This window comes from Myotis daubentonii, chromosome 4, assembly GCF_963259705.1.
Source record: "Myotis daubentonii chromosome 4, mMyoDau2.1, whole genome shotgun sequence".
Classification (NCBI taxonomy): Eukaryota; Metazoa; Chordata; class Mammalia; order Chiroptera; family Vespertilionidae; genus Myotis; species Myotis daubentonii.
The window spans coordinates 61,394,706-61,420,315 of record NC_081843.1 but is presented as its reverse complement, the minus strand read 5'-3'; the positions used below and the strand labels follow the sequence as shown (position 1 = coordinate 61,420,315).

The 25,610-nt window shown below is 42.7% G+C and overlaps 1 protein-coding gene across 2 annotated transcripts in view; it reads right to left on the bottom strand.

Moving 5' to 3' along the window:
• The window catches only part of PCSK1 (proprotein convertase subtilisin/kexin type 1), a 40,989-nt gene extending 15,660 nt beyond the window's left edge, over positions 1-25,329 (bottom strand). Inside the window, exons 1-9 of one of the 2 annotated variants that reach the window (XM_059694056.1) lie at positions 24,929-25,329; positions 21,367-21,471; positions 17,558-17,668; positions 15,544-15,690; positions 14,218-14,294; positions 7,912-8,000; positions 4,941-5,113; positions 3,753-3,965; positions 972-1,072 (exon numbers count right to left, since the gene is read on the bottom strand). In XM_059694056.1, coding sequence (XP_059550039.1) covers positions 972-1,072; positions 3,753-3,965; positions 4,941-5,113; positions 7,912-8,000; positions 14,218-14,294; positions 15,544-15,690; positions 17,558-17,668; positions 21,367-21,471; positions 24,929-25,108 — 1,196 coding nt within the window. In that variant the 5' untranslated portion in view covers positions 25,109-25,329. The remainder of the gene's footprint in view (positions 1-971; positions 1,073-3,752; positions 3,966-4,940; positions 5,114-7,911; positions 8,001-14,217; positions 14,295-15,543; positions 15,691-17,557; positions 17,669-21,366; positions 21,472-24,928) is intronic. The other variant, XM_059694057.1, reaches the window with a different exon arrangement.
• Positions 25,330-25,610: the final 281 nt, after the last annotated feature.

Here is a 25,610-nt window from a genome sequence, read left to right as displayed (position 1 = left end):
TGAGAAGGCCTTGGAGCTGAGTGGGAGGAGAACTTGGAGGAGACCATGAGTTTTTGAAGGTCAAGGAACATTGATTTACACAAGAGAAAATGCTCTTCACATATTATAGGGAGGATTTAAAAACATCACAAAATAATGTACATATGAAGATCCAGTTTTGTAAGATATGTTTGTACTAAATCTACATCAAGATGTTAACAGGAAGAGAGTTTATTTTATTATTATTTACTAGGGGCCCGGTGCACAAAATTCGTGCACTGGGTGTGTGTGTGGGGGGGAGTGTCCCTCAGCCCAGCCTGCCCCCTCTCACATACTGGGAGCCCTCAGGCATTGACCCCCATCACCCTCCAATCGCAGGATCGGCCCCTTGCCCAGGCCTGACGCCTCTGGCTGAGGCGTCCGGCCTGGGCAGCGGGGACCCGCAGCTGCAGCGGCCCCGCGATCATGGGCTTTGCTTTAGGCCCAGGCAAGGGACCCCTAACTCCTGGGACTGCCAGCTTCGACCGTGCCCAGCTCCCATCGCTGGCTCCACCCCTACTTCCTGCTATCATTGGCCAGGGCGGAAAAGGCACCTGATTCTCCGAACATGGCTGGGGGGCAGGGCAAAGGTGGCCCCAGGGCTGCCTTTGCCCTGCCCCCCAGCTCTTAGCTCCCCCCTGGGTTTCCGATCACTGTCAGTGGCAGGGGGCTTCTTCCTGCTTTCCTTTTCGCCTCCCTGCATTGTGCCTACATATGCAAATTAACCGCCATCTTGTTGGCAGTTAACTGCCAATCTTAGTTGGCAGTTAATTTGCATATAGCCCTGATTAGCCAATGAAAAGGGTAGCTCGTACGCCAATTACCATTTTTCTCTTTTATTAGTGTTGATAGTTTTCTACTGTAAGCATGTATTCAGAAAACAATATGTGTTATTAAAAAGGAGGAGGAGAAGCAGCCTTAGTAATGGTGATCAGAAGCTTTCTGGGCCTTACTTTGCTTCCAGGGCCAGAGCGAAGATGCCAGCAGCCAGGGGTGCCGAGGCCGAGGTGCCCGTGTGGGTCCCTGTACAGTCATTGTGCAGGTCAGCACTCGTCTGTGTGGCGCCAGAAAAGGAGAGAAACGTGGGAGAACATGTGAGGAGTGTGGTCCTCTCCCTGAGGGAAACCATACCGAGGGCCGCATCTGCTATGATCAGGAAACTGAGCTGATTCGATTCCCTGCTTCCTTCTCTAAACCACAGACGGGTGCTTGCCATCTGCTGATATTTTAGTTCACTCTCCTCTCCATGCAACTTATCTATAATTCTGGCATCAGGGTGCCTTTTGGGGGGATGAAATACTCCCACTATGAATATTTTCTGCTCTGAGATTCCCAAATGAAATGCATCTGTAAAAAAGGGACTGTTTCAAAATCACTGTGAATCATGCTGGCCCATTAATCATCAGATCCATTGTGTTTGGTCTGGCATATTTAGAACTTCTTCCTCATGCAAAATTCCCTGTTGCCTTCAGATTGACATTTGACTGCTCTTCAGTACAAGAATATAAAGCCATTCTGATTTTGGCCACTTGAACTAGTTGTTCAAAACTTGTTTAGTGTGTAGTTTGCGCTCACTGTTGATGCAATTTGATGCCCATGAGTTAGTGTCCACATCTGCGCATTGATGAAAATGGCGTTTTTCCCAAATGGAAAGTGTGCTAGACTTAGATCTAGTACGCTGAGTTCTAAACCTGCTCTTCAATAGATGTATCCCAAGGGCAAGGCACTTGGTTTCCCCATCTGTAAAATGAGGTTGACATTTCCTGACTCAGATTCTGAGGCTGGAATGAGATCCTGCTTATGAAAGCATCTTTACACAATATTATTGAACGTAAAGATTTCCCTGGGCTTATTTTAGCTTAATTAAGAAGAGGTTGCTGAGACGAAGGGAAGAAACCAAAGCGACTTCCAATCTGTCTGCCTGAAGAACCACAGTACTGCTGGTAGAGCAAGTAGTTGGGCCAAAGGATTCCTAACAAGACACCCACCCAGGCTCCTGCTCTCTGGCTTTCAGCTTGTGATTTCAATGTATGGGAGGGAGGTGTGAAAAACTAATTTGTTCTATTATCACCTCCTTTGGCTTCCCACTTGGAGTGGCTGAATTTCTCCAGTTATGGTGGCTCTTCTCCTCAGAGGGTTGCGGAAGCAAGGCTGCCCTTTTTACCCGTTGACGCAAGTGAGCCCCCGGAGATGACTGTGCTGAGGAAGAGGTTTGTGCAAGACAAAGACTATTTATTGCCACCGTCTCAAATAGAATTCACCATCTGTCTCTATGGCTGATTTACCTAAGGAGCGATCTTTACAAAGATGGAAATTCTTCCTCCTCCTTCAGAGCAGAGCAGCTCAGATGTGGGACAGTCTATGAAATGCTGACTCTGAAATGCATAGCGGATGGTTTTCTCAAAAGCAATTCTGGACAACAGCCAGGAACTCTGACCACCAAGGAAAATATGTCTGATATGCTCCTTTCAAAGGCAATAAAATATGCCCGCCATAAAGAATCCCTTGGTAGCCCTGGCCGAAGTGGCTCAGTTGGTAGGGAGTCATCCTGTGTACTGAAAGGTTGCTAGTTCAGTTCCCTGTCAGGGCATATGCCTGGGTTGTGAGCTTGATACCTGGTAGGGGGCATGCAGGAGGCAGCCAATCCATGTTTTGCTTCTCTCTCTCTCTCTCTCTCTCTCTCTCTCTCTCTCTCTCTCTCTCTCTCTCCCTCTCTCTCTTTTCCCTGTCTAAAAAATAAATTAAAAAAAAGACTCCCTGGGCAGACTGTCACTATTATTTGTGTAACTGAAGATATGGGCATGAGAGGGAGGTCAATGCTTTTAAGTTGAGACCACAGTTTTACTGTCGAAATTAGAGTAGTTGACAGGAGCGGGCAGAGTTCCAGAATTGTGATCCAGTAGGAAGAAGACAGTAATCCTGACAATTTTGGTGAGATGCTATTAACATGAATTTTACAAACTTTTCAAAGTCTAGTCATCTAAATGACCCGTTCTCTCACTGAGATTAGAATATACATACTTTAGCTAGTTGGCTCTTTCTGTGTCAGAAGTTAAATGTGGGACTTTAAATTTTCAAATTAAAAGTGCCTCTCTGTTCTCAAAGCTCCACATGGCCCTTGAAGGAAAATCCAATAATTGTCCTTGGCAGTCTGACTCATGGACGCGGAGTCACAGCCACACGTGGGCTGGAGATGCTCTCTGAGCATCTACCCTTCCCGGGCTGCTTATTCGGATGCTGAGAAGTTCACCTCAGGGGAAATGGAGCCTGTTATTTTCCTGTAGGTCGTTTGTTCTTAGGAGACATCGCTGGTGTATGCTCTGTATTTTTATCATCTGCTAAAGGGCAAGCCAGACCATATCCCTGCTATTAAAGGATCAGCAAGTACAGGGTGATAGAGCCCCTACAATCCCGAGATGCCCTTTAAGGCTGTTTTCAGGGAGGCATCACACAAGCTGACTAGACATTTAGAGTCTTGACTGTAGGTAATGACTGACTGGTGGCTTCTCAGGGCTGAGTTTAAAAATGACTGAGACACAACATCTTCCAGGCAGAAGCGTAATTATCCCAAGAGAGAAAACTTCCCAATATAGGCCAGCCTTTCAAGTGAGCAAAGGACGAGTCTCCCCAATTGAGACATCATGCTTAAACAAATCAATTTTACCAAAGGATTCTTGTGAATGCAAGTCATGCTCTTCTACCTAAGCAGAGAGAGTTAGACAAAAGCAACATACGATTCGCTGGTCAGTGTAATCCCCGCTGCTGTACGAGGTGGCCAGCGTGGAGGAGCACTTCTCCGCATACCAGGGGGACAGGCCCTGCTGCGAGGCACTGCTGATGGAGATGGTGTAGATGCTGTCTGTGTACCCATCGCAGTCACAGTTATCTCCCTGACGCCCCCCGTTTCCAGATGCCCAGACGAAGATGGAGCCCTTTCCTTGTCTCCCCTGAAAGAAAAACCTGAATATATCACATCTACTATCATCTGTTGGGGTCACTGTCACACCTCCATAACATCCCCAGCAAATACACGCTGAGACAGTTATTGTGGCCTTTTTCACCTCTAGGTACTCCAGCATCAATGCTGGAAGTCTTGTGAGACTTCCTATTGTGGAGCCATGGGCTTCTGGCTCTGCCAGTCCTTCCTCTGGGCCCTCTCTGGGGTGGGGCAGAGCTGGGGCTTTCTTTTCTTTATTTTGCAGATTCATAATCTGGCCCTTAGCACTTGCTCATGTTTTTTCACTCCTCCCTTGCCTTATGTCACTACATCTGAATCTTTGAACTTCCTATCCTTTCTGCTTGAATCTTCTGGCTTACTAATAGAACGAAAAAATCCGGCATTTTTCAGATCTGCTTTGCAGCTGCATTGAAAGGGACTCTTCAATTGAATGGACCCCGTCAAGGCTACTCTCTCTGTGATTTTTCAATATGTGCTCTCCAGAGTTTCTACTTTTGTTTCATCCTGTGCAGAACAAGGCCATAGAATACTGGCAAGAATGCAATAAACCCAAGGCACACGTATTCACCAGGCATGTGCAGAGCGGAAGGTAGCACCCTGTAATATTTATATTTAAGGATGCATTTTCAGAGCATTTGAAAGAAGTCTGGGTAGTAATTTATCTAGTGTGAAAATTCAAAACAGCAGGAAAATGAGAAAGGACATAATCCGGAGTATTTTTTTAAGTATATGTTTTAAGAGTAATGAATCTCTGTTGAGTGACAGACCCAAATGGGGGAAAATATCTCAACCCTTAACTTCTATCCCTCTTGAAGAATGATTTGGCTCTCTGAATGCGTTTCAAATCATAAGCAACTGCAAGAAATTGACAACCATTTCTTTCCATATAAGCTAAATGTTCTTCCCTTTTCAACATATCCACAGTCAGGCTTCATTCCAGGTGGGTCTGCGTTAAGCATCTCACCTGTTTAACACCATATTCGAATGCCTTCTGGGCGAGTCGACCAGGCCCCTCCACAGTTTTCCCATCGTCGTTCGGGCCCCAGCTCGCACTGTAAATGTCCACATGCCCAGGATTGAATCCAATTGAACTGGCTTCAATAGCATCGGTCACAATGCCATCCAACATTCTTATGCCTGAACAGCAAAACACACAAATAATAAGTTGATGTCAGGATGTACTTGTAGAATGGCATAATGCTCTTAATATTTATTTTTTAAAAGGACTGTCAAAAGAGTCAAAAACAGGGTAACCACTGGATGTCCCAAATGCCCATGGCCTGCTGCTAACAGCACAAAGGAAAGATACAATCACTGCCTCCATAAACTTTCTTACCCGCTTTTAGAGATAACTATGTGCTATGCAGTAGCCATGGTTATCGTGGATTACAAAATGTCCCACCTCCCTCCACTACTCCAATAACCCAGAAATAACAGTATAGCTTTTAGAAAGAGGCACCAAACAGACCTCCCTTGACATATCTGCTCATGACTATACCACGAACGGCTGTGGCCCAACTTGTGACATACAAATGACTCTGTACGGGAAACCGTGGAGCTTGCAAAGGTCTACCCACGGTAGGAAACTAACAAATAGGAAAAGAACTCTTGTTTCTAAGCACTGATTAAAAATAAACCAGAGGCCATTCTTTTATGTGTTTGCTATGAAACATTTTCAAGGAACATGCTTCCTTTTCTTCTAAATAATCTCAAGGATGAAATCATTGCCATGGATTTTGCTCCTGAGGGAGAACCATTTTTCATCAGCAGAAGGCAGACTCGGTAGCTCCTTGTGCTTTCCTACAGGCTGCCACCCATCATCAGACTCATGTACTCAAGTGCCAGGAAGGCAAAAGCAATTTAGATGGATACAGGAAGCTACCTGGTTATTCCTGGCTTCAGGCTGATAATGCAACAGAGTGCACAGCTTCAGATTTTCACACTATTATTTACAATGGAGCACAGGTAAAAACCACGTAATTGACATGATTCATGAAAGTCATATTTATTTTCTTTAAAAATGCATTTTGGGGGAAATTCCAGCTCTTCAATTTATGAGGTACATGATCTGGGGACAAGTCACTTAACTTCTCTCTACCTCAGTTTCTTCAACTATAAAATGGGGATAATAACAGCTCACATGTATTGATGATGTACTATATGCTGCTACCATTCTTAACTTAAGGCTTTAAACTTATAAACTCATCTATCCTTACGACAACCATTTGAGGGGGGTCCTATAATTCTCCCCATTTTAGAGGTGGAGAGACTGAGGTCAGAGATGGACAGTGACTTGCTCAAGGCCACACAGATTGAAATTGGGAAGCCAGGACTTGAGTACCCAAATATGTCCTGTTAAATTCCAGGACACACTGCTTATAGTGTGTTATTGGATAAGTGATGGCCATATGGTAGATGCTTCAAATGAAAATTATTATATAAAAATGAACTTGGGGCTAGACTGTCAAAGGGTAGAGTAATGAAAGAAAATCAGTAGACTTGGAATGAGAAGTCTCCAACTCTGGCAGCTCTATGCTGCCAGAAACTGTTACTTTGAGAATCTTGTTTCTGATTCCTCCTTCATAAAATAAAGAGATCAGATGATTCTCTCATAAACTATAGGTACTTAGTTTATTATCACTTAAAAAGTGAATTCTTTTTCTAGGTGATTACATAATCTGCACTTCTTCATTTTCATTAAATTAACATGGCACTTTGATGGTGTTAGTGTCAAAGAAATTAGGAATGACAAAACCTAAGAGTGTGTTGTATTAGGGAGAGAGACCTTATATATGCCAAGATGGATATTTATTTTATTTATAAAAAGGAATAGAATCTCTGTGAGCTCTTTTGGACCCAGTCCCCACCGCCCTTATCCACAGGAACTGCATCAATGGGTTCTCTTGTCTTCCCACTGGGTTCCACCAACTGAGGACAGCAGCAGGAGATTGGGGGATGAGGGGAAAGTGCGGTACTCACTCCCCTGATTCCTTCTTGCCTGGAAATAGCTTGGTGGTTGTACTCAAAGCTGTAGCTCCTGTCCAGTGATTCTCTCCTATGGCCACAGCTTTCTGTCTCCAGTTTCCACTGACTCCTTCCACTTGTTCCTTTGGGCCTCAAAGTGGTAACATCTGCCTACATCTGTTAGCCCTTGTTGGTTTCCTTTGAACTCTTGTAAACAGTTCCTTTATTTAATTGCCCTGATGGAACTTACCATATGTTTACCCACAAAAACACTGACTGAAACAACTAGAGATTCTAAATTCTTGCCATTGAAGATAACCTTTGGCTTCTTAATATAACAAGCATGTATTCTTTTTATTTTTAAAAGCTGTTCTTTGCCATGAAATGAAGAACTGCAGAATTCAGAGGCAGGGAAATTCTTTGCCTAAATTTCTTCCTCCTCTTGTTCCCTGAATAAGCACACAACACAAAAACCTTCTAAATCAGAACACAGAGAAAATTAGGTTTGTTTTAAAAGCTATTCAACATTTCAAACCCCCTCCCCATATGTATTGGCTTATATTCAGCTACCATTTTCTAGGAATCCAGATCTTTTGATTCATTTGCAAATCACACCCAAGTTCTACAGCACATTTTGTATGGAGTCCATTTCTTCCTCTGGTTGTTGAAAGCTCCCCCTCTCCCCACCTCATTTACACCAGGTAATGCAAGACTCAAGTTAAAAGTGCAAAACTAGCCTGGCCAGGGTGGTTCAGTGGTTGAACATTGACCTATGAACCAGGAGGTCACGGTTCAATTCCCAGTCACAGCATATGCCTGGATTGCAGTAGGGTGCATGCAGGAGGCAAAAATCAATGATTCTCTCTCATCATTGATGTTTCTCTCATGCCCTCTCACTTCCTCTCTGAAATCAATAAAAAAAAAAATATTTTTTTAAAGTGCAAAACTACAGGAACAGCCCTCTGCTTTACCTCCAACTTTGGCATCATATGCAACTCCGACCCCACACTTGTAATTATTTGCTTGCATGGCAATTTCTCCTGCGCATCTGGTCCCGTGTCTGAAGATTAAAAAATAGAAATTATAAAACATAAACGAGGACAAACATTTGTTCTGTATATGAATCCACGGTACATGGATATGTTAACTTTTTGTCTGCCTTTTCTCTGGTTTCTTTCCATCAGCATTAGATGAAATATAGGTATCATGTGAAGGGAATAGGCACAGGAGCCAGAGTATATGAGTATATGAGTTCACATTTTAGCTTCCGCCACTAACTAGTGGTGTGACCATGGGTAAGTGTCCTCAAAGGGTTGTGAGATCACATGAGATACTGTGTATAGAGTGCTTAGAATAGTGGTTGGTACATAGTGGTTGGACTTTTTTGGATTAGGTTACCCTGGACCAGCTCCAGTAGGATATGATAGAACAGAGTCTTCTCCCACGATATCCTCCTCCTCTAACCACACACCAAACTAAAACATTTGAGGGTTTCCTGGTACTAAGAAATGTCTGAGATTTTAAGAAGACACTACAGGCTAATTGGGAAACCAGGAGACTTCTGCAACTCTGATTGGGACCTGAGGCCTGAACAAGATGGGGTTTGCAATCAGGCAAAAAGGGTTATTGATGATTTCTGAGTATTTGGAGGGGAAAAAAACCATCTCTAATTCAGACCAAAGCCCGCTCTCGTTGGTATGGCTCAGTTGGTTGGGCGTCATCCTGTGCACAAAAGGGTTTCTGGTTCGATTCCAGGTCAGGGCACATGCCCAGGTTGTGGGCTTGATTCCCCCCCATTAGGGGGCATGCAGGAGGAAGCCAAGCAATATTCTGCTCTCACATCTATGTTTCTCTCTCGCGCCTTCCCTTCCTCTCTCTCTAAACATCTATTTAAAATAAAAATTAAAAATAAAACAGAACAAAGCCCACCATTAAAGTGTCAATTCTGAAATTTTGGGGATAATAATTGCCTTTTCCCACCCTGACCTCAGAAGGGCCTATAAATTAAGAGAACTTTAATGTAAATTTGTTTATTTTATGATTATATTCTATTATGCAAGCACCTGGGAGCATTGTGAAGGCTGTTGGTGCCTGGGAGGAGCTGTTGTCCAGATATGCTGACATAGAGGAAAAGAGAAGAAGGGTGAGCTAGTGCAACTCTGTCAGCCAGCTACTTTTATAAGCTATGACACTAGACATCTATTAATTTTGCCTGGTAAGAAATATATAAATCCAAAATTAACTGGGTAATCCAAGATAATTGTTTCACCTATCTCTTTTCCTAAAGTACCAGAGATGATTTCCCACGAAATGATAGTCCTGCTTCTTCTGAATATTGGCTAAGAATCCTGCATCAGAACAATGTAATTATCTTTAATTCAGGGTCTTCCCTAGTGCAGCAGACATCTGCTTCTTTTTTGCCTCCTAGAATTTTCCCCTTTTGGGAAGTGGCCCTCCCTCACTCCTTGTGATTCTTTTTCTCTCATGAGGCTCCTTCTCCCAGATAAGCTTTCAAGGATTAATGCAGAATATAAAGAGATTTCTATTCTTTCTCCAGAATCTTCAGCTTTAGGTTCCCTCTGAGCCACGTGGATCTTGTTGCTAGGCAAGATTCTGTTGAGAATGAAACTGTTAGGTGAGCAGCACTAGGAGATGGAGACAGAGTATTTGGTGTCTTGATGGCACATTACTTGAGCTCCTGGATCTTTCAATGCTTGAAGCTAGAGCATCCCTTGGGTGAAATTATTTTTTAATACAGATATTACTTAATCTTTGAGTTAGGATTCTCTCACTTGCAACTGAAACTACCCTGACAACTATACCCATTTTCTAAGAAATGTGTTCACATTGAATACATAGAAGGTGCCCTGTTTGATGGATTAGCCCTCTTTGCCTTTCTACAAGGAAAAATTCAGTTGCCATCCTCCAGGAAATCTATTCACAACAGTCACCACTGCCTATATTTAAATAGTATGGGAGACAGGGCCCAGGATAGCAAAATCTCTAATCTAAGCCAACAGAATCAACTTGTTTGAAAACATCCCTAGCAGTGTACACCTGTCCTATAAATGATGCAATGTGACATGACCTATTATTTATCTCTCCTTACACATTGAGGACTATTTTCTCGAAAGGTGTAGTAGGATCATACTACAAATAGGGGTTAGTATTTTTTCCTCCACTTATCCGCAGTTTCCACTTCCATACTTTGAAAAAGAAGGAAGACTTTATCAAAGTGGTTCTACATCATTCTTTATAGACGTGTAGCCTTTTCTCTTTCCTTAAATCAGGTTTGAGGTAAAATAACCCTCTATTATCTTAGAACAACGGTAGCAACTGACATTAAAACAAATTGACTTTTAGAAAAGTATTCCACAAGATACTTTAAAGACTACTATTATACTGGTTAACATTTCCTTGTCACACATGTTATTTAACTAGAATCTGTAATTGGTATTGAAATAGGAATACAGATTCATGCCAGCTTAATAGTAAGAGTTACCTGTACCTTAAGATTTTATTATTTGGTGATTCCTCATTTGATTTGCAGAGGAGAATTCAAATGCAGCTTCTATTAATCTCATTTACATATTACTTCAGCTCCTGAATCTTGCACTGCTTAAAGCTAGAGCATCCCTGGGGTTAAATTGTTTTTTAATCCCCATATTACTTAATCTTTGAGTTACAGCAGCAACACAGATAGTTTGGAGCCATAATGCCCTGGAATTGGGTGATAATAGGTCTCAAACTGTTATAAGGCCAAGATAACATGGGGCCATTCATTTTCCAGACCTGAGGGATTTATTTCTGACAACATGCTTGAAGAAATTTTTTGTAATATCCTTTGATAAATGATGAGAATGCTACACTTCTGGTTGATAGTCAAGAGGATCCTGAGAGATAGTTGCTTATAATTTTCAGATAGTAGATTCTGAACTGGCTCAGAAAATTGACTTGTCTCTGCTATCTCCTATCACATTCTTGTCATGCTGATTTCTCACTGAAAAGAGGTGTATCTTAGTTGTTAAATGAGAAGCTTTAATGAATGTCATAGCGAATACAACTTTTTTGTTGTTGCAGGCACTATGCAAGCCAATTACATATATAAACTCATTTAATCTCTATCATAACCCAATAAAATAGTTACTACTACTATTATCCCTTTTTAATAGGTGATAAAACTGAGGCAAAAGAAATTAAATAATTTACTTAGTCACTTAACTATTAAGTGGCAGATCTAATACTTGATCTCAATCTAGCTGCAAAGTCTGTACTTAACTGTTCGGCTACTCTACTCTCTCTATGTACTATGTGGGAGATCCAGGCTATGCTCTGAAACTCAGAGTTTTCAGGCACAAAATAAGTACATTTATATGGGCTACTTCCTTATGGGCCTTTGGAGCTCTGTGACTTGGAAGAATATATAATAATAAAAGCATAATATGCAAATCAATCGAACAACCAAACAGCAGAACGACCATCCAGATGACCGTCCAGATGACCTTCTGGATGACCATGCTATGACATGCACAGGTGCCAGGCCAGCCAAGGCAGGTGCAATGCAATTTGTTGGGGGGCCCCCGCCATTGCCCCATGATCACCCCACAGAGAGAGGCCCAGGCCAGCCAAGCGATCGCACCCCACAGCTGTCGCCTGCAGAAGTAGGCGACCCTTGGCAGGAGAGGGGGGGTAGTCCCATACAGATGGCAAGCAGTGGCAGCAGCGGGGGCAGGGCCAGCTGCTGGCAGCCAGGGGAAGGAAAGCCCTGATAGGCCCTGATCGACGACGGTCAGGCCTAGGGACCCTACCTGAGGAGTCCCGGATTGCAAGAGGGTGCAGGCTGGACTGAGGGACACCTCCCTATCCCATGCATGAATTTCATGCACCGGGCCCCCAGTTATATTATAAATACTGTGTTTATTATAAATATTGTGATGTGAGATTTCTTCTTTTGGGAGAAGGATAGAGGGAAATCTGTATCCCTCTTCTCATGAGTAGAAAAATTCTAGAGAATATCATTTCATTAAGTATTCACCTATCATGCAGCCATCACCAATGTTGGATCCTGGGGCCAGACCCAGAGTACACTGCCAGGGGAGGAGGCAACACCTCCAGCTAACAGCCTCCTCTACTGCACCCATGTGTCTGCCGGCATATTTCCTCTTACTCTTGACCAAGTGGGTGAGGTGAGAGTTGTCATTTTTACTAAATTCCAAGAAGGGCACTCCTTTCTTTCAAGCACTTATTGCCATTTCTTTAGGAAGTTCCTTTCAGGGGGCAAGGAAGAGAGGCTTTGTCACCCACTTTAGGAGAAAAAATAAAAAATAGAGCCAGAGAGGTGATGTCCTCAGGTCACTCTCAATACTGGTAATGAGCAAAGTTATGACAACCAGCCAGGCTAACATCACACAGCAATGACTCAAAAGAGAAGATGTTCTTCCTGGTCCTGCCCCGACTCAGAAAATGGCTGAAAATTTACATGGGGACCCTGCTGTGAGTTCTAGAAACATCTCACTTTCCACAAGGACACTCCCTCACAGTTCTTGTTGTATTGTTAATAGATGTTCTAACCTCTCATGGGTTTTTGCAGTTAACCCCTTTAAGAAATAAACCCTAGAAGAAGTAAGTGGTACTGAAAGAAGCAGTATCTTGGAACCCTCCCCATTCCTCCTCTCCTCCCATAGCAGGAAATAGACCCTCAGAAGTTGAAGCCAAGTCCATGAGCTCCAGCCTCCTTCCTGGGTTTTATCAGCCTCTGGAGGGGAAACCATTCGAAGAAACAACTTTAGGTCAAAATTATTCCATCAGCCACATTGGAATTCTGAGAGAGAATAAGGGAAAAAGAGAGAATAAGGGGTAAGGAAAGTGAAAGTGAGAGAGAGGAGAGAGAACTTGATTGACCTGCGTTGGATAGTAGTCCAAGAGAGAGAAAGCCACGTGAAGAGAAGAGGGAAGCACTTTATGGGGCATCTACAAAGCTTTTTGTGGCTTGCTCTTTCCATTCCCACTTGTAATAGCAAGCCCTAATTTTGCCTTGGCGTGATCTATTTTGATGTAAGTCTCTTCTAGGTGGAGCAAATAAAGAGGAAAGTGTGCATGTCTCCTTAAAGTCTATGAGATATATCATTATGCACAAAGATGAGTTCGCACATGGACATTGACACTTGAGGCCACATGCTTAGAGGCTGAAGCTTCTTTGGGGTTAGGAAAGAAGGTTAAACTGTCTTTGATCTTTACTTGGCTTCCTGCTTGGGCAGATCTGGCTCTTGGCCTCCCTCACCACCCTGTAGCTGCTATGGAGAGTCAATATAGGAGTCAGAAGATATCCTCTTTTTCCCCTTAACTTTAAAATATCCAGCAGGAGTTCTGGAACAGGGTGCTTACTAATCCAATGACCCAGAGACTGTGCTGAATTTGACGACCATGCCTCAAGGTACTTTTCTCTTGTATGATGTCTGGCCCTGCTCTTCTGAAGGAACTGGTCAGCATGGTTGTGGCCACCATAGGAAGCTTTGGGGATTTATTATTTGGGCATCTATATTTCTTTTCATGACTAACATCAAGCATGTTTCTAATATGGGAAGATTAATAGAGGAATAAGGAACAGGGGTGGGCTAAACATTTTTACTCTTTATGCCCCAAGCATTCTTTTTAAAGCTATAACTATTCAGTAACATTTGAGGGAAGTATCCTATATAATAAAAGGGAAATATGCAAAGTGACCCTAACAGCAGAATGACAGGGAACGACCGGTTACTATGATGCACACTGACCACCAGGGGGCAGATGTTCAATGCAGGAGCTGCCCCCTCGTGGTCAGTGCGCTTCCACAGGGGGAGCCCCATTCAGCCACAAGCTGGGCTGATGGCTGCAAGCACAGTGGCAGTGGCGGGAGCCTCTCCCGCCTCTTCAGCAGCTCTAAGGATGTCCAACTGCGGCTTAGGCTTGATCCCCTGGGGAGCGGACCTAAGCCAGCAGGTGGACATCCCCCAAGGGGTCCCGGACTGTGAGAGGGCACAGGCTGGGCTGAGCACTGCTTCCCCCCACAAGAGTGCATGAATTTCCGTGCACCGGCCTCTAGTTTTATAATATAAGAAGACATTTTAATTGGAATATGGTTCTATAAGCCAAAAGAGAAGTTTGGGTTTCTGTTTTAAAAGCAGTACAATATTGTGGTATGGATAGTGTGCATGAACAGTTCTGAGAGCTCAGATAAAAGCACTTTAAAGTACTACACCCCTGGCCCCCACCCCCCTGGCAAATCCACATTTACTCACTTGTTCTCATTTGTGGGATCATATCGGGGAAATGGGTCATGGTCATTATCATTAAAATCATAGCTAGCCTCTGGATCCTGAAAAGACAACAAAAATAACACTGTAGCATCATAAAAAATGACACAGCACTTCCCAAGCCTTTTACCCCTACCCCTTTCCAGACTGGCTGACAGCTTGGAAGTCTGCATTTCAGAGTTTCTGGCCCAGTGGTTGGTCATTTGTTATACCCATAAACCAGGAAGAGACAGAGAATAAAGCCAGCATCCAATTCTCAGTGAATGTTACCGAACTGACAGCTCATGGGCACTCATAGGATACTGAAACCGGAGGAATCAGTTCAGTTAATTCAATCACCTTATTTTCCACATGAGAAAGTTGAGGTCCAGAGAAGCTGAATGGCATAACTAAGCTTTAGAGCAAGTTAGCAACACTGTGACACTCATCTCTCTTACGAATACAGGTGAAAAGAGGTGGACCGGGTTCACAGCGACCTCTTTCCGCTTCCCCAGGTATACCAAGTAAATGTGTTATTTAACTAAAGAGAGTAGGCTTGAAATTCAAGACAAGCTTCCAGGTCTACCCCCTTTTCAACCAGATTGCTACACTTAAACTCCCACGAGGAATTCTATCACACTACTTCCACTTCTCTATATTTTCATAACCTTTCATAATTCCTACTTTCTGCTCATCTTTATCTCTTCCTTCCCCTCTTCTCCCCTTTGCTCTTTGGCTGTGGAATGTAGCTGAGTGGAAAGGATAAGAGAAAGACAAGGGACAGTGTTAGAGATGAAGCACTAATCTAAATAAAGGCCTAAGCTATTATGGAAAGCTTCATAAACAATTAAGTAAATACTTTTCATTTACTTATTTCCCACTTCTAATAAGCTTTTTTTTTCTCAACTTGTCCTTTTTGCACTGTGTGATGCACACTTTGAATTTGCATGGAAGGCATCCTATTCACATAGCTTCACAGTGTGAGAGATGCTGACTCATGAGGGAGGTGAAGAGGAAGACTGTGAACATGATCTGGGGCATCAGGCTTGATTTGATTACTTTAATGTCACCCGTACTGAATGGCATGGAGTCTGAATGACTTTTCATAATTTACTTGGTGTAGGTGCCTTTTCCCACCCCCAGTACATATGACTTTGTACAGTCCTTAAATTCTTTCGATGTCCCCTGATACAGTAAATTCATATGGGCTGCCAGGGAGGTGAAGGAAATGGCAAAACCTTGGCCCATCATTCCCTGGGCCAACATCTGAGCAGCTTCCTGCTTGAGGGAAGGAAAGTCCTAACTGTCTTTGTAAACAGCTCCCAGACTCACATAATTGGCATAGATGTCTGTGTGATTCCACTCCAAGCCATCATCCAGTACAGTGATAACAACTCCTTTGCCAGTGATGCCTTTTTGCCAAACAGGTATCACATGGAGATCCAGCTTGGGCAGGGATGCGGTCATCCTAGTATCTTGCTGGTAAAGAAACACAAAGAAGCATTGATAAAGGCATAATTTGCTTGCTACAAAATGAGAAGTGAAGCCACAGTCCAGCGACCCATCTTTGTTTTTCCTGAGGTCACTCTCCTCTTTAGAAGAAGGCAATTAGGTGAAATAAAAAAAAACAAAGTTGAGGGTAGGGCCCGGTGAATCATCACAGTGCTGCTCTTCCCAGTAGTTTCAATGGAAAATCACTCCAAAGAATGAATCACCCTGTGCCCTTCTCTTTGAGTTACATGGCTTTGGAGAAGACCTTTGTCCCTAACTTTCATTTATAATGACGTGTTCCAGCCTTTCCTCTACCTAAACTTTATCTGATAGCCCATGTTTCTATCTCCCCCAAATCCTAAGCTTCTATTGCCACAACAAACCTACTTTATATTGTCTTGTTCACAGTCATTTGTGAATGGTCTTTATAACTTTTTTGAAAGGAAAAACAGAACTGAGAATGACCAGGATGCTGTGGTCTCACCAGGACTTGCAAGTTAAGTGTCTACTTGCAAATGTTAGTGATTTAGAGAGTAAGTATCTGTGGGAGGGAATTTGGGGTTTTCTTTGGCAGATAGCATTTCTGAAATGTGTGGGACTATAGGAGAAAAGAGCTGAACAGCAAGGGAACACAGACCTGAGCACATTCCCGTGCATTTAAGAGAAGTACATTAGAAGTGTGCCAGGTTTATGGTAAAGGGGTCAATAAGACATTTATAAATAACAATCAAAAGTGTCAATGAATGGACTGCTGATACGCCTCAGAAAGAGGTTGGGGAAGACCTTACTAACCAACATGAAGCTGAGTTACAGGAGGCTGGAACTACAGGCATATGGTTTGCTGAAGCCGGGGAAGAAGGCCTCTAAGTCAGTCACAAGAACAACCATAGAATGTGGTTGTTAAGAGTAGGGCCTCTGGAGCTCTGAATTATGAGCCACTAGTAACCAGGTGACTTTGGCAAGTTACTCAACTTGCCAGTGTCTCTGCTTCTTCATCTGTTAAATGGGCAGAATTGCTATGTCTACAACATAATGCTATTGTAAGAATTAAGCGAGTTCTTTCACGTCAAATAGTATAGAATAGTATTTGGCACATAGTAAATGCACAGATGTTAGCTAATGAGACTCTTTTTCAACGAGCAAGTGATAATTAGGTTAAGAGAGAGTCAAAAGGAATTGATCCCCTTTGTGATCCATTATGCAACAAGGATGTCTAAGCCTTAGCTTATGACCATCATAAAAATTTATCTTTTATAATATTCTTGCATATTTTACTACTCTGGAGGCTTTATACTAAAACAGAATGGAGAACACTTTGTAGGCTAGCAACGCCCACATACCAATAAGGATTTGGTAGCTATCTTAAAGGTAGAATGGTTTGCAAAACTGGACATCTGCAAATAGATATCTTTTGTCTTTCCTTGTATTCCTTGCCTTGTTCAGAAATTCTTACCTGTAAGCATATAAGAATTGTCACTCAGAGGTTTATATACAGAATCATGTTTACTGTATTCTTTGAGTGATGGTTCTCAAGATTAACTTTAATGAAATGTGTTGTTTTTTTTGCATTAATACTGTTTTGGAACCCCTAACTTGCGAGACATGGTTCTTCTGCATTACTCCAGGTAAGCTTAAGAAGACATGAAGGTAACCCCCACAACCATAACAGCTGAAGATCTGTGTTTCAGACACTCTCACCTAGTAAAACAGAAGATCCAGATCATGGAAGGTCCCATTAGCCCTGATCTCCAAGTAACATAGCCCTTGCTGAATTCTCCCATCATTAAAACAAATCTATTGTGCAGATGTAACAAAATAAAAAACAAGGGTCCCACACAGTCCTGCAGGTACTTACCAAGTACCACTGCTGCTTCCACATCGGATCATTGAAGAGATTTACTGCTGAGTCTTTCAGAACTGAACGTTTACTTCTCTCCTTTCCATACTGTTGTTCAGCCCATATAACCTACAAGGAGTTTTATAGCAAAAAAAAAAATCAACAGTCAAATAGCAACCTCTGTGTAATCATCTTTCCTCTAACTAGGCCTAATACCCTTCCCATCAGAGTTTAGGCAGCTCCACAATGTTTATGTTTAACTGCAGATCAAACTGGCAGCTCAGTGAGAAGGATTTGCCCACTGGGGAGATGAACATTTCCTCTATTACAGTAAAGTGAACCTTTAGGGGGAGGAGAAGGCGTCAGTAAAGTGATGATTGCCTCAAATTATTTACACTGTGATTACAGTGGAAGTAAAAGTTCAGCCTGCTTTCATCAGCAAATGGACCATAATACCCATTTTTATATTGAGGTTCCAGGACTCTGTAGGTGAAAATTTGTTCATGGAATGAGTCAACAGGCTAAGAGATCCCAGAGACTGTTTTTATGATGCTCTTACAGCTTAATTTCTCTCCCATTACACACAAAAGGTAGAAATAGCAATGTTACACAAGACATGTCTTTGCAAATCTGGCTCCCCTGTGCTTCAACCTCCTACTTAAGAGTATTTAATATAAGAAACAGATCCAGGGTGATGAATGAGCACTATTGACCATGCACACTTACCATTAATTTAGTCTCATGTATAATGCAAAGAGATCTGACAGTACAAAAATTACCTGCCCCACATTTATGGCATAATCCTATTACACATGAGGCCCTGAGAGGGAGAGGGGCTTCCTTGTGGAGATATTCATTAGGAGATAATATCCTGCTCTTATTTTGCTGAGCAACAAGACTGTTTCCTACCCAAAGCATAGCCTCTCTGTTGTAAACATGATGACAGTCCAGGGTGTGTTGGGATATTGTTAATGTGAGGATACTTATGAGTCATCTAAAACTAAAAACTAAAATATAATTTGCAACTGAAGGATAAAACTATCCACTAAGACTGAATTTGCAATTAGAAAATATACTGCAAGCCAATTATAAATATTGGAGGGACTTGAGAGCTAGAAATTAGTCACTATAATTCATTGTTTTAAAAGTGCCTGTATTTTCAAGCTTAATTGTTTGGCTTAAAATACCCAATGCTTGGAATATACTGCCTGCCTCTGAGTCAGTCTTTGAAAGCTGGCTGCTAGGGAATAAGAACTAATTTTTGAGGAAGAGAGTAACTTATAGTTGGAGATTTCATCAACAGTCATAAAGATAGAGGGTAGCTGCATTTCAGAGGGCTAATTTGAAAGGATATCATTCCCCATCAAAAGAAGGCAATAAAATGACAAAAGCAATTTTTTTTAAATGGAATATAAAAAGAGGCACTCTGACATTCAATTGTTGGAAACTGTTGTGATCAGTGTCACTGGCTGCAGATCCCTTATTAATCTCTAAAGGAGCAAACCAAGTAGAACAGAATAAAATGGTGGTTTTTCTATTATGTGTATAATAGGTATTATGCACTTAATTTTGTAATAATCCTTTTGATAGGGAAAGAGCATTAAAGATCACTTAGTCCACCCATCCACTCAAGCTTCTATGGGTTCTAGGATTTTTCCTACAATTACATTATTCTGGAGAGAATTTTATAGGATCATACAGACTTCTTTCTTATGAAGTGATGTTAGAGAGTACATTCTTAGCTCTTCTTCATTGCTCCTTGAGATTTTCCCCCCAAATCAACTATGAAGGAAATATCTAAAGAATGGAACTGGTGCATCTGTTCATTTTAGTGAGATTATTTTAAATAATAACAACAGCTAGGGATGCTCCACTCTGTCCAGTTTTCTCCTATGAAGATGAGAAGGGAGGTCAGTTTGATTTCCTTGTACATTGCTGCCAGGCATGCCTTTAATAAACAAGGAAGTCTCTCTCTTGCTTTGCCCAAGGACTAAGCTTAGCCAGAGTCCTGAAAGTTGTCCTTCTTCCCAGAGCCCACAGATAATAAGCTGTCTGCTTGGGGGTGGTGAAGGAAAGTCTTCACTAGACAAGAAACTTTTAAAGTAGTGTTCCGGGCTCTGATTTGGTCTCCCACTTCTAGCCATTAATGCCAGTAAAAGCCAGCAATGGGTGTGTCTGAGCTGTGTTTCACTGTCTGTGGTCCTGAGATAGCACTCTTTGTCAGGGTATGGTTGCATTTTACATTGGAACAGTAGTAACTCAGATCCAATTATCCCCTACCCTCATAATCTGTCTTATTATTTTCTTAAAATTTTTTAATCCTCACCCAAGGATATGCTGCTATTGATTTTTTTAAAAGAGAGAAGAAGGGGTGGGAGAGAGAGAGAGAGAGAGAGAGAGAGAGAGAGAGAGAGAGAGAGAGACCCTCCTCCCTCCTGTACATGCTCTGACTGGAGATTGAACAGAAATCTAGGCATGTGCCCTGATGGAGAATTGAACCCACAACCCTTTGGCACATGGGATGACCCTCCAACCAACTGAACTATCTGGCCAAGGCTGTCTTATTCTCTTTTTAAAATTCTATTAGTTGCAGAACAAATGAAAAAATAAATTATTTCACAGGGTTTATGAATTCCATTTACTTTCAGCTGTTCTATCACCTTTCTTTCACTTATACATTTCTTTCTAAGAAGTTGAAAGTTTGTGTTCTGTCTCTCACAAAACTTCTGTAAGTCTCTAGATTGTCCTAGGCAACAGAAATCATGTGTACAGATATTAGCCTAGCCAGGATAAATTTCCATCAGTATGCAAATTTTCAAGAAAAGGCAACATTGTGTATGCAAACTGCCAATACTCCAATATAGTCACCATTTCTATTAATAATGTTTGATGACCTTAAAACAGACTTCAAAAATCAATAGTTATATTATATATACATTCAGATTATCCCCATATCATTTACCTATATTCATTCTAGACCAGCCGTGGGCAAACTACGGCTCACGGGCCGGATCCGGCCCGTTTGAAATGAATAAAACTATTGGAAAAAAAAGACCGTACCCTTTTATGTAATGATGTTTACTTTGAATTTATATTAGTTCACACAAACACTCCATCCATGCTTTTGTTCCGGCCCTCCAGTCCAGTTTAAGAACCCATTGTGGCCCTCGAGTCAAAAAGTTTGCCCACCCCTGTAGACATTTCCTACTGTTGCCTAATCATTGAATATGTATTCAAACTAGGCTAAAAAGAGATAACGTGTTTTGGATCAAACAATATAATACTTAGGAAAACATTTACTTATGAGACATGGATTTAAAGCTTCCTCATAAATACTAGTTTCCTGTACAACAAACTAAATAGAAATGGCAGAATGTCATTTTCAATTACAGTGAAATGTTATTAAAAGCAAGGTTCATATATTTCTTTGGCATCCCCACATGAGATATTGAAGTGCTTGGTACATAATAGGCATAACATAAAAGGTTGTTGATTGATTGTATTGTCAAACATTTTAATTAGTGCTGCCACTTTATTTTCAATATTTACTTTCATGCCTTTAGACTGGATTTGTGAGCTTGTGCTGTCTGTATGTGTGTGTGTGTGTGTGTGTGTGTGTATAATTTAGATAATTCAACCAATTTAATTCAATCCAGTTATTATGTATAATTTCCACAACCCTGTGGAAATAGCAAGAAACACTACAGATGAATAATTGTGATCATAATAAAGAAGAATCACATTTGCAAAGTGCTTTTGCTCTTGTGGGCAATCATATAGAGAGCAGATAAGTCAGGTTGGTTTGAAGACAAATGCACAACACTTACACGATCATCATCAGATAATCTCTTAGTGATATGAAGGGCACTCCTTCGAGACCTCCGGGGGTGGTTTTTATGTCTGAATAAGTAATGATTTTCGAGTGATCCAATCTATAAAATAAAAGAAATTAAAAATAAAATCCACTTTCCAAAATAAATATATGGAGTCGATTGAAACCAAGCTAAATTAGAGACAGCTTTTATTAAGCCCATTCCTTGTACATGAAGTTAACTTTTTTTGTCATGAAGAAGATACTGATAGAAGCCATCCCTCTCTGGTTAGTGTGTTGAGTGAGATGAACCCCATGAAGTTATCACTTGGGCTCCCACTATACTTGGGGGCTGACGGTGCTTCTGTTTCACACATTTCAAAGGAACTCCATTTGTTTTTCTATGAGACAATATTGTGTATTTGGGTAGACATTTCTTTTTTAAAAACCCATTTTATCAAATTCATTCTTTCAGAGAACAATAATCTGTAGAAAGGAAGCAAAACCTTTGTATACTATATATGGTCAGTGCCACATTCACTTGCAACAATTTGTTGTTGTTATCAAATATAACCATTGACTCCATAGTGAGAATTGTTACAAGCTACTAGTAGTGACCATTAGACTTTCCACTAGTTTACAGCTTTGAGGGGAAAGCCAACATACCACATTTAGGGCAGGTGTAAACTCCCCTGGGTGACATCAACACCTTTGGTCCATTTAGCACTATGTTCATTATTCTTTTAAGCTATGTCCCTTTATTCAAAAGAGTACTTAATTTGAAGCTACCAAATTCTCTAGATACCCTGTATTGCTTTTTAAATTAAGAGACAAATAATTGACAATGGTTATTTCAGAAGAATTGTATTCTTTAATTTGGTGGGTCTCATCACCTAGATGATTTTTTAAAATCCTCACCCAAAGACATGCTTATTGATTTTAGAGAGGTGGAAGGGGGTCAGCTTTAGCTCAAGCGGTTACTTTGGATTCTGCTTGTTGCAGACACATAGAGAGGTGGAAGGGAGGGAGGGGGGGAGGGAGGGAGGGAGAGAGAGAGAGAGAGAGAGAGAGAGCGAGAGAGAGAGAGAGAGAGAAAGAGAATATCAATTGGTTGCTCTGATTGGGGATGGAACCTGAAACCCAGGTATGTGTCCTGACCAGTAATCAAACCCATAAGCTTTTTTATATGGGAGGACACTCCAACCAGCTGAGCCATACCAGCCAGGGTATCACCTAGAGAATTATTAAATAGAGATCCTTAGGCCCTGCTCAAATCCTAAACCTCAGGGAGTAAATCTGTTATAAGCTCTAGACTGAGTTGGGGAGGAAAAACAGTAGCTATAGGAAAGATCGCCACTGCTTAGCTCTATATCTGCTATTAAACTGGTTTTGCTCACCCCCCAATCCTGAGGCCTTAAGGAGTTCAGCTAACTCCGTATAAACAGAGGGAGAAATAAGCAGAACCAGGAAAGCATTATTAGTTTTTTTACAAAGAACTGTTATTTTTTAAACATTTGTTAATAATGTCACTTTAACTGGAAATGGTTACAGAAAATATAACATATGTAAATCATGTGTAAGTATAGTTTTTCCTACTACTTTTTTAAAGCTTATGACTATGCCATCCCTTCCTTGAGGATCCTACCAAGAATTCTGATTTATTGTTTTTTAGTTTTGGTATTTATGAATTTGAAAGGCAATTCCAATAATGAATGGTCCAGGTTTGGATGTATGCCTGGGGCTAATAGGTGAGAAAAGGAAGAGGGGTTAGCTTTTGCTCTCTCCCGCAATCTCCTTCCACAGTTACCAGTATTATTTAGCTGTCCAACGGTTATAGGATTAAGCCCCTAGTCTGCCCCCCATCCTCATAGAACACACATGATCTCCCTGATGCCCCCATACACACCAGTACGATTCCACTCACTACACACTCACTCTCTCAAATACAATTCCTTGCAGTTTCCAAATTACTACTAAGCAGCTTTCTTTGGATCTCCCTGTTTCCCACCAGCGATTTTCCATGTCTGGAGTGCCTCTCCAATCTCATCGTGCTTTCCTATCAACCTTTGGCTTCTTCCTAAACACAGTGCACCTGTTTCCTCCTCTGGGCTGTCCTCTTTCACCCCTCCCCAATTCCCTTCCAACTTCAATCCCCAAATATGGAGACTGGGTACAGCGATTACTACACCAATTACATGCCACTACAACCATTTGTTTCTAAACCAGCCTCCTCTGGATGCTTGACTTTTTGAAAGTTTTCCTCTAGTCCTCAGCCCCTAACACGGAGCCTGGCACAGAATAAGGTGTGAACAAAAGCAAAAAGCCTTGGTCTGCTGCTGGGACACGGAGAAGGCGACCTGTGTACTGACTTCTACTGGGCATTTCAAAGACAGCTTGGCTCATAAAGTTGGAGAATGAAGCTTCTGGCAAAGGGAAGGCGTATTCCCGGTGGATTCGCTCTATGGCGTAGCCTATGCCCACGCAGATTACTCATCTGTGACTTCAGCCACAGATCTACCACCACCTCCAGAAAAAACCGCGCCAAAATGTTTACAACTCCCTCCTCCTCCGCTCAACTCCCAAGGCAAGAGGTGCGGGCTTGATTCTAAGTCAAGGGACACTTAGATTAGAACGCACATCCCCTGGTTTTCTCCCCTAAATTACGCAGCTAAGCAGCCCATCCTGTCCTCCGCCCCCGCTCCGCCCCCCCAACCCCAAAGCCTACCCCACCCGCTGCTGTCTATTAACCCAGTCCTCACTTGGAGGCAAGTTTCCCTCACAAGCTGAAAACCCCAGGGAAGCTATTATGCATTTGGCTGTGGGACAAGAAATAAATAAATCCTTTCTCCACAGTCAGTTTTGAAGTTTGACCCCCTTTGGGTGGGGGTGGGAGTGCTGACCAAGCAAAGTTGTGAAGCTCGGACTTTCCAAGTTTTCGGTGAATTCCCCGGGCGTGAACAGTTGGTCCCTATCTTTTACCCATCTTTTCTCCCGCCAGCTCCCCAGGCCCCCCAGCGACCCCCAACCTCTGGATCGCTAGTCCCGGCCACTGGCGCTCTCCCAACGCCCCAGACGCGCCCCCAAAGGCTTCCGCGGACACCTCCGAGCCTGTTTAGCCCCTTGCAACAGGACGTGGGTCTGATGCTGCCATATTGAAAGGAAGGAAACAGCCGGTTCCTGACGCAGACTGGCTGAGTCCCAGGGGAGAGAGCGCACTGCCTCTCCCGGGGGCGCTTTGCTGGTAAGAGCTTGCGTGCATCTCAAGTTCGGTGAGTAAGTGTGGAGGGATTTTTCTTCAAACCGTGCGGGAAAGGATTTCAATTCCAGAGCGAACAACAGCAAGAATAAGCTCTACCCAGCTGCAGCGGCTGCGTTCAGCCTGGCTGCGCCCAGCCCAAACAATACAGATTGCAAGCGTTTTCGCTCCGAGCCCGCAGGGGCGAGAACCGAAGAAGCTCCCCGTTCTTTGCCACGGGGCTGAGGAGAATGCAACCTGGGGCTCACTCTTGGGAGATCGCGCTTCAGTCCCGCCCGTCCCCTGGGGCCCCAGAAAGTTTCTCGAAAGTGCAAACTCTTACCTGACCCAAAAGGTCATAGCCCAGCTCTTCGGCTATGGCCGAGGCTGCCTCTGGTCCCCCGGGGATCTCCGCTGCCCATTCGTTCACAAACTGCCTCTTCGCTTTTACACTGTTCAATGCACACCAAGCGCAAAAGAGAGCGAAAGCAGTGCACTGCAGAGTCCAGGCTCCTCGCTGCATGGCTCACACACTCGCTGGCACAGAAGTAGGAAGCAGAAGGGGGGAAGAAGCCAGATAGGAGAAAAGCCAGAAAGATTCGCTCTTTCCACACTCAGGCTCAGGACCACCTCTCGCCCCGGTTGCTCTGGGAGAAGAGTGGAGGGACTCGAGGAGAGGCTGGGCGGTGGCGAGCGCTGAGTGCAGTTCTTTCGTCTCTGGCTGAGTGGAGCCCCAGCCCTTCCCCGCTGGAATGGAAATGAGTGTTTACACGTCAAATCTACGAAAGCCATCTCTTGACGTCAGATCTACCTGGACTAAGATCTGGATGGTATTCCTGGCGGGGTGGAGAGGAGGCTAAAATAAGCAGCTAGGGATTAAGAAAAGGAAGGAACCATTTGCTGGGATCAGTTAACACTGTCCCTGTCTGGTCATAAATTCTGTAGCTGTGAGAAACACCTTCACTTCTAAGTGCCCCATTTGATGTAACTACCAAGAACCAAAGGCTGGGAGTGCAGTACACTTT